General features: G+C 48.3%; 1 protein-coding gene across 1 annotated transcript in view; it reads right to left on the bottom strand.

The window, feature by feature from the left end:
• Window positions 1–2,001: 2,001 nt before the first annotated feature.
• TEX11 (testis expressed 11) overlaps window positions 2,002–9,754 on the bottom strand; it is a 3,096,519-nt gene continuing 3,088,766 nt past the window's right edge. The window contains exon 30 of the mRNA XM_069612434.1: window positions 2,002–2,426. Coding sequence (XP_069468535.1) covers window positions 2,355–2,426 — 72 coding nt within the window. The 3' untranslated portion in view covers window positions 2,002–2,354. The remainder of the gene's footprint in view (window positions 2,427–9,754) is intronic.

The raw sequence follows: 9,754 nt of genomic DNA, 5'->3' as shown, positions 1-9,754 counted from the left end.
GCCAGACAAGGCAGATCGACGATGGACGGCTGTGTCGAGGTCCACTAAGCCTGCTGTCGAAATGTTTCCTAGCTGGAAGATGCATATCTATCATGATGAGGAATCTGTGGTAGAATAGCAATCCATTGAAACGTCTGATCTGCAGAGAGTTTGAGCTAGAGGACCGAAGGACTCTAGCAGGGAGGTCTTTAGGGAGAGAAAGTTGGGTTTAGAGAGACCCAGCCCCCAGAAATCCTTGTGGATGATGCAGAGAAGACTGGCTCCTCTAGTGGGACTACTTCTTTGTCTTATGCCGATGTTTCTCTTTTTATTTTTTGGGGGTAGGGCCCAGCCCAAGAGGACTGGACAGTCAAGTGCAGGTGATTTTGACGGTGGTCGGCCCAATGCGATTTGGGCTGCCCGCTCGTGCATCAATTTCAAATTCATCTTCATGCACGCTGCGCCCCCTTCTGTGTCGTGACCCGTGCCGAGGCACCACACTCATATATCATGCGGGTCGGTCACCAACATCTTAGAGTTGTAGTTGGTACACCGTTTGAAAGCTGAAATGTGAGGCGTGATCATATCGCGGTCGCGAAAGAACAAAACTGATGAAAATACGTCAAGAAAGAGTCAAAAACCCGATAACCGTGTTCCTCAGAGCAGCATGTCGAATGCACAGAAAAAAGGAACTGTTGTACGAGGCGTAGTGATGTGGTAAATATATGACGCCCGATGTCATGTCCGAAGCCGCTAATCGAGTACTAAGCAAGACAGATCGACGGCCGAGTGGAGGTCCACTACAACCCCTGTCGAAGAATTTTCCGAGCAGCTGAGCTGTAGGAGGATATGTATTAGATGAGGAATCTGTGGCAATCCATTGGATGGCTTTTAGGAAAATGGAACACAATTTGAAGGAAGCAGTGCCTTTTTACTTGTTGTTGTCCAAAATGCCTGAAATCCTTGTTGAGTTCCTGGGGATCAGCAAGGCCTACCCTGGGTTCTGACATTGATACAAATAGATATCACTGCTGAGGACAGTGAGAGTACCATAGTTCTAAGAGATCTTGACAACAAGTGAAATATCAATGGTGAGCAAGTTGCAGCAGGGGCTCTCAATGTTAACAGTCTTGATGCCAAGCAGTTCTTGAAATGACAATGTCAAATACAAACTATTCCAGGGGAGGATGAATTGCCACAGAGAATTAGGGGGTTGTCGGTCATGGGCCTTTTTCACTGTGCTGGCTAGATGATGAGGATAGAGAGACCATGTCAGTATCAACCTTAGTCTAACACCTTCCTTGTGCTTCAGACTCTTCAACAGCATGACCATTTGGGAGACACGTTATGTAAACAGTATGTCATCTGTCCAAAAGTGTTTCTCCTTCATAAGAGAAAGAAGTGCTGATATGTTACCCCAGGGGCAGATCAGGAAGGAAGGCTGTAGGGAAAAAACCTTACCTCCACAAAATATTACTTTAAATAGTTTAGTGCCAATAAAAGACATATCTTGCTTCTTTGGACTATACCCTTTCTTCCTTCCTGATGTTGGTTATCAATGTTTTGTTGTCTATCCACACTTTTCTTACTCGATCCTTGGTAATAGTCAAAAAGATCTTCACTCTATTTGCATTACTCTTCCTTTGATCAATTACTGTTTACTTTCAAACTCCCAAGATGAGCACCACATGCTGGGGCATCTACTGCCGCTATAAAGTAAGTTTTCCTTCTGTATACATGATAAGTACTTCCTGTGGTACTATTAACATATTCCAGAGTATTGCCTGTGACAATACTAAAATGGTGCAGTGTATTGCTTGTGGTATCACTAATGTTATACTGACAGTTGCCTTCTGTAGTTTTACGATCTTGCAGAGCAACACTTCTGCAATTACTACTAGCTACTTACTAGCTTTGGGCACAAATGCTAGGTTCCTCTAAGAAGACCTCGGAATTTCCAGCCTTTCACCGTGTTCTGCCTCCAGCTGTGTATGGAGCAAGAAATGAGACATGCAGAAGCAATCATAGTTCAACCCTCAGGTTGGTTGATGGTTGATGTTCTTTAATTATCACAACTGCAAAAAAAGATTCATAACAGAGCTCATAACAAAGTGGCGTTGTCACTGGACACTCCGTCTAAAAATTGACATGGAAGATGATTTATTTTACAAGATTTAAACAATGGTTGCAAAACTGGAAAAACTTAAATATAAAGATTATTTTTTTCATGCTACGCCTTTAATAAATATCTAAAACCAAAGAGAAGGGAGGACTAGCACGTTAACAATCCTTTAGTCCGCGTCTCCATGAGGGGTGTGCACCTGGGACCGTTCTATGGATCCTGCACTGTATCTTGGGCATTACTCGAGGAACTGTTATTCTTCATTTGGCAGGAGTCCTTTTGCCCGGTCCAACCGATCCAGGATCTCACTGTAGAGACCAGTCATCTGGAAAACAAAATAAAATTGAATGAGTTGAAAGTGGTCCCAACTAAACTAATGCAGATAGGGAAGTTGTGATTTTGACACTTTGTTTTCAATATACTCCAAGTCCCTTGCTTGGCACTTAAGCGGTGTGTGCCCAGCCCAACCACCCCACATGGGCACTTTAGGGAGGATATCCTGGTCTCTCCCACTACACTGGGTGCCTTGAGTAGGGGACAGCGATATGGCACCAGAAATCAAAGCTGACCCTTTAAAGAATCAGACACTGGATCTGATTAAGACATATTTGTGGGCACAGTTCAGGGGGGGTCGATGGTAGTAGAGCCTTAGAGAGATGCCTTTATAGCTTACCCAGCCCCAAGTCAGTCTGGACAGTTTTGCCATTCCATCACAGCATCAGTATTCACTGACTGCTAAGCAGCCATGGAACTCGGAGGCACCAGAAACATAGCTCAATGCTCTCGGGCCACTGTACATGTGCAAGCCAGCAAAAACCAAGCGGGTGGGCCAACCTTTGAAAGGATTTGTAAGACTTCTTCCCACGGGGAAAGGAGGGGCACAGAACGAGCATCAACACATCTCACAGAAAGCTGTGCAGGCACTGAAACCAATCTCAACACACAAATCATTTCTATATTTAGCTGCAGGTCCTTCGCCTGGCCCAGGGGAAGGCATGAAACATCTATAAAAACCTAGCAGCAGGCACTTGGGTGTGGGGGATTTGAGGAACAGTGTATCTCGTAATGCAGGTGCGGCTAGAGGTTCATGAGAAGGTGGTGATGTAGGATGAGCTGATGGTGCTGAAGTAGCTGAAGTGGTAGAAGGAGTTTGTGATACAGGAGGCAGTAAGGGTGACGGAAGAGCTTGTGGTGCAGAAGGAGGAAGACCTGAAGAAGAGGCGGATGAAGGAGGCAGTACCAGAAAAGCTCATGGTGCCAGGAGGTACATAGAAGTTAGAGAGCCAGAAAGTAAAAGTGGTACAGGAGGATTTGAAGGAGGTGGCGAATAGAAGATGCTTAGGAAGCTGGAGAAGTTGGAGGAAGGATGAAAAGGCAGATGGAAATTAGGAGTAAAAGCAGAATGCAAATGCAGGAGAGGGGACGTCCCTTGGAGATGCAGAGAGAGCATCAGCAAGCCAGTGAGACAACATAGGCCTACTTTTTGTCAGGATAAGGTGAGAGGAGGAATGATCGTGTGGTGGAACTTTGAGGAGGTTAGCGGCAGCCCGCTCAAGGGCTACAGACGAAGTCAAGCATGAGGCCCACTGGAACAAATGAGCATCGACTTGATGAAAGACAGAGGAGAGTAACAGAGGCGGGAGGCTGTGAGTGCATGAACCTAAGACAGAGAGAGTGACTAGCAAAAATACAGTAGAATGCAGACCTATCGCCGTACAGGCAGCTCGCCCAGGCCCCTCCGCTACACACAATCAGTTCTTTTAATGAATGCTTCTCCCCACAGTTTATCACATAAACCGACTCTGCAGCAAGATAAACCCCAGTAGGAGAAAGGTCTTAGGGGAACTTGGTACAGCCACTAATACAGGAATTGCTGAAGAGCAGCTCTGCTAGATCTTGATCCATCATTGGTTTCAACACCAAGCCAGTAATGTCTACCTAGTAGCCATCCAAAAAGTGTCCCAACAGAGAGCCTCTTAACATGGAAGAAGCTGCCTGCTCCCTGGTAGAATGTGTTCTGTTTGCATCTGGAGGCTACATTTGGCTATCTCACGGTACAGCACATAATAAATAAAACTAGCAACTGTATAAACTGACTCCAGCACTGCTTAAAAACAGTAATCCCAACGCTGGTGATGGCTACCTGATATCTGGGGGCCTCCGTTTAGTTTAAACATATGCAGGGGGATGTTCTGATTGCTCACGAGTTTCGGGTAAAAACTAGAAAAGTAAAACTACTACCAAGTTTTTGATGTAGGGACTGAAATTGATCAAGTGTCTTGGTCCTCTCTCAATGGGTACTTGGACTAATAGCATAACCAAATGGGCAGATGCTGAACAAGACATTAAGATTCAAAAGTATGAAATAGGACAACATAGCATGTATAGTCTACATGGGAAACCTTTCTTGATTCAATGTTATATTGCCAGAGCTGATACCTTCATTTACAGATGGAAATTGAAAGTTACTGAAAGATGGGGTCAGAAGTGTAGCTCACGGCCAAACCGTTTGTAGTGGATCAAGACAAAGCAGCACAACACAGGTTTGAATCCTGATCTTGTGCTTAGAAACTACTCGTTGGTATTAAGCGTGTTATCAATGAACAATTATAATTATACTGTGGAGAATACAGTACATATACTTGCAGGATATCAAGATGGGAGTTCAGCTGGTTAAGATATGACCCGTGTACCGCCATTACCAATGGATCAACAAACAACTCAAAGCTAAAGTATTGCTTTACTATCTCAGCTGGCTACTACAGAAAAACAAGGGATTAGAATTGACTGAGCCTAGAGGTGGGGGCGCTGTTGCGCAACAAGATGGCCGCATAAGTGTGGACCTCCTCTCCGGCGCACTATCCTTTTAAAAATAAATCCTTCAACTGGCTTCCCCCGAGCTACGAGACCAGCGGTATCGATCGCAGCATCTGTCCAGCATCCGCCGAGTGAAAAAGCGGGCAAAATCAGCCCCTGCGTGCCCCTGCTGGAGCGGGACAGCGGGCGGGAGGCTCCGGGCTGCTCCGCGACTCCAGAGCGAGGTGCGCGGGAGCCGCGGCTCCCAGAGGCGAGTGGGCCCAGCTGGGGGCAGGACGGGCCCTGCAGGCAGCGCGGGCGGATGATCATGGCACAGGCAGCCCGCCCCTCCTCGGGAGCCACGAGACATCTGAAGCCGCACGTTCAACGAGGTATTGGCCTCCCCGGTAGGACTGTGCCGCCTGCCCCTCCCCACATATGGTGTCCTAAGTGCCTTCGATCCCTCTGCCCAGCACTGGGGGCCTGGAGCGGCGCGACTGTGCGGAGGCCCCACCGCCAGCAGATGGCACCATCGGATAGCTGCCGGCGCTTATGCACGGAGCGTGGCGGCCCTGGCTCTTCTCTCGTGGGCCTGCCGTGCGTAACATCACGCGGGGCACCAGCGGTATCACACGCAACACGCGCGGCCCGTGCCTGACAGGAATGCAGGGGTGAATAAGTAAAAAGGACACCTTTGATGTAACGCAGTGTGTGTTTCATCTATTCCCTGACATCTGCGTAGGAGTTTAGTGCAACGGGACTCCGGCATGCTGTCATGCGCCAACCTCTAAGTGATCAATCACTCACCAAGTGAGCGTAACCTACCTCAGGCCTCGAATCAACCAGACCCCTGAGTGCACAACACTATTCCGTCACTCCTCGAGGGTGGGGGCGGAGGGAGGTCTGCGCAAGCTCCCCCTCGGAACAACTTGACCCAGCGCAACCTAGATCAGGAAAATCTGGTGGCAGCCCTGTGAATGACCTCCAGGTCCAGTCGCTCCACCTGTTCAACAATCGTAATGGGCCAAAGACCAACACCCATAGCGGATGCCTCCAGAGTGTGCTTGCCTAAGATATAAATAGAACCACCTCTTCTCCATACTTAAACCTGAGCAACTGAAGCTGAGCTCCTTCTCTCACAATACTGGAACTCTCTCAGGATACTCACACGTGGGAGGTCACAGTCCATTTCGATGAACACTAATTAAGCCCCCACAGACACACCGGACGCTGCAACTACAGCTTTAACTCAACCATTTCATAGACCTACCTGTACATGTGCGGACAGAAGACCACACAGCTCCCTCCTGGCTAGATCAAAGTCATCATTAAGGGAGGCGGTAAGGCCACAGAGGTACCCTGGGAGTCCACCATACACCCTCCCACCCTGCTTGGCTACCCTCTGTTCCGAGGTGGGGCACCCTTTCATCTACGGAGCCCACCGGTGTCGGGTATCCTGGGCCAATCAACCCGTCTCCCCATGGCAGTCCTCACAGGTGCAGAGCAGCTTGTTCCTAAACCCGGGCAGCAGAAACAGTACTCCGACACCCTAATCAACGCTACCTTGATAATACGCAGCCACGTGGGAGGACACATAATCACTGCCGACCAGTACATGTAAACGGGTACCCACTGTTAAATCCAACTCAGCCGCCCAAACTTCTCTAATGGGCTATCTATAGTGGTGGTGAGACGAGTGTTATACCAGAGCCAGCGGACTACTCCGGCTGTCGCAGAGACCAACCTACATAGCAGACAGTGTGCGCTCGACCCTGTACGAGGCCCACATTGCACCCTACTACTAGCGGTTGTCCACTTCCCTCACCGCAAGCGAAACAATCAAGGGGACATCCGTACGATGCCCAGGAAGAACGTGGCTAAAAGCAGGAAGACCGGACCGATGGACTCCTTCACGAACTCACAAACAACATCGGAGAGCTCGAATCCAGCATCAGCGGATGACCCCCTGACTACAGAAGACTTCAAGTTTAACCAACTCCTAACTACGGTCCAAATCTGGGTTCCTGGCAATTAACGTCAAACTAGACTCACCAAAACACTCATGACATTACTCTCCTGAAAGGTGAAATGAGCAAACAATGTGAAAAGTGTGACGATTTGGAGTCAAGGTCTAGAAGGAATAATGTACGCATCGTAGGCCATTTGGAGTCCTTTTGCAAAGGTCCGATGGAAACCCAAATTAAAACCCTCCTGAAGTCACTTCTAGGTACTGAATCATTCTCCCCTCAGTTCCTGGTAGAACGGGCGCATCACTCGATTGCCCCACCACCCAAACCTGGGGCTCCTCCCCGTACTATAATTGTGAAGCTATTGAATTACAGAGATAGAGACGCTGCCCTGAAACTGGCGAGAGAAAAGGGCCCTCTGAGACACGGCAACGACAACATACACATCTATCCTGACTTCTCAGCAGGAGTTCAAACACAGAGACGTTCCTATGAATCCATCAAGCACCAGCTGCGGGCGAGACAGGTGCCGTACGCCCTTCTGTTCCCAGAAAACTACGCATTCAACATGGCGGACGAGCGCACCTCTTTGAATCTCCGGCGGCGGCATTAGCATATGTGGAATCCGCCATCCCCCTTCCGCCCAGAGGAAACGAACTTGAGCCAAATCCCCTACAGCAACCAATATAGATCCCTCCACAGCACGGCGACTGACCACAGCACCTAATCTCCTTTGCGATTTCGTCAGACTTCATCCTTTACAAACAGCAGAAAGGGATTGCACAGTTTTTCAAATACTTAAGTAAGCCAGATGAGATGCGCTCGGCTACGGAAGCGGTGTTGCAGCACTCGTCCCCCTCCACGAGTGAACCCACAGTGTTGTAAATGGGACTCATCATCAAGTTGGGCCAGATGGCCAGATGGTGTGGGTGGGGGTGGGTACAGGGAATTTGGGATTGTTTAACCAGCCATTAAGATGGCCATTTATGTTAAGAGCCCCAGTTGGGCAACTTGAGGAAATGTTTACGGTTATGTTTATTGTCAAAAATGCAGTCACATTCTCACGCGCTGCTCCTCCCGTTGTGACACTCTTCCCTCTCGGAATTGACCGGAAACTGCTGAAATGGCTCAGAGGACACACACACCCAGTGGGTTGAAGATTAAACTGTTAACTTGGAATATCCGGGTCTGAACAATAGAGCAAAATCCAGCAAAGTGGAGGCATACAGGCATCGCCCACACATAGTAATGCTTCATGAAACCCAAGCTTTACGGTGGAATAATGTGAATGTCTTGAAACAAAGGGGAAACTCCAGGTATTACACTGAATACTCAACACAGAACAGGGGAGTCCTAACATTGATTCATCCCTCTCTGGGATTTGCCCATGAAAAAAGCAACACTGACCCCCTGGGTAGATATGTGGTAGTACGGGGCACGGCGGCAGGTGAAAAATTAGTGCTGATCAACTCCTATGGGCCGAATACAGATGACCCCTAATTTTATGTCCACCTTCTTGACACAATAGGCCCAACCTCCGACGCATGGGTTCTGTGGGGTGGAGACTTTAACACGATCCTTGATGTGCTTTTAGATAGGTCCTCCAACAGACAAAGGACCCTTACTAAATCGGCCACCATTATACACCAAGCCTTGCAAGAACTGGCTCTCACTGATGCGTGGAGAGGAACACACCCCACAGACCGACAATATACCTTCTACTCATTGGTACATGATACAGAATCCAGAATAGATTATTGGTTCATGTCCTTTGCCCTCCTGAGCTCTGTGATGTGCTGTGAAATACTTCCCCGCACTCTCTCGGACCATTCTCCGGTCACACTCGAAATATCCTTCCAGAACATCAAACGTCCAGCGCAGCGCTGGAGAATGCCCCCTAACATCCTCAAAGACCCTAACGTTGTTGAATCTCTGCATACCGAGATGGAAGAATTCTTTCAGTTAAATGTAGGATCAGTGGGCAATTGGGCCACAGTATGGGAAACGTTTAAAGTGTGGGTAAGGGGCAACCTAATGTCCAAAACTACTGGGCTCCTCAAGAATGTTAGATCGAACCTGGACAAAACCGAAACACTCCTCAGAACGCTTGAGTGGGACTAATATACGACACACGACAAGCACGTATTGGATGACATCAATTCACAACTGCAAATATTCAATGATCTAGCAACCCAGGAGTTACAATACATGTCTACTCCAATCAGAGCACGCAGATACGGCGAAGGAAATAGAGCAGGGAACTGCCTGGCACGTATATTACGAAATGAACGCAACCATGCCCCCATCACTAGCATCCTCACTGACTCAGGTGAGCCCGTACATACAGAGGAGGAAATTAATGCCGAATTTGCTAAATACTACACCAACCTATATGCATACTATGACACACGAACACAAGAAAATCTGGACAAGATCGAACTCCCTAGACTCTCTCCAGAGGACAATAGTGTCCTTGAACAGGAAATAACCAAGGAAGAGATCACTGATGCGATTAAGTCGCTGGCTGCGGGCAAAACCCCTGGCCCTGATGGGCTAGGCGCTGACCTGTATAAGGCATACATCGCCATACTATCCCCGGTACTTACCCATGTATGGGAGGAAGCCTTGAGCTTCGGCTCCCTCCCAGATTCAATTACAGATGCAGTCATTACAGTTCTACTGAAGCCTAGACGCCCTGCCCATGAGCGCTCGTCGTATCGCCCTCTTTCTTTAATTAACACGGACGCAAAGATATAGGCAAAAGTACTCGCCAATAGATTACTCCCTAAACTGACTACGCTAATTCACCCCGATCAATGTGGCTTCATCCCAACGAGGTCCACGGCCCTAAACTTGCGTAGATTATTTAGCATCATGGCACAGATCAAAC

Source organism: Ambystoma mexicanum, chromosome 5p (assembly GCF_040938575.1).
Source record: "Ambystoma mexicanum isolate Mex_15411 chromosome 5p, UKY_AmexF1_1, whole genome shotgun sequence".
NCBI lineage: Eukaryota > Metazoa > Chordata > Amphibia > Caudata > Ambystomatidae > Ambystoma > Ambystoma mexicanum.
This window is presented reverse-complemented; position numbering and strand designations above follow the sequence as displayed.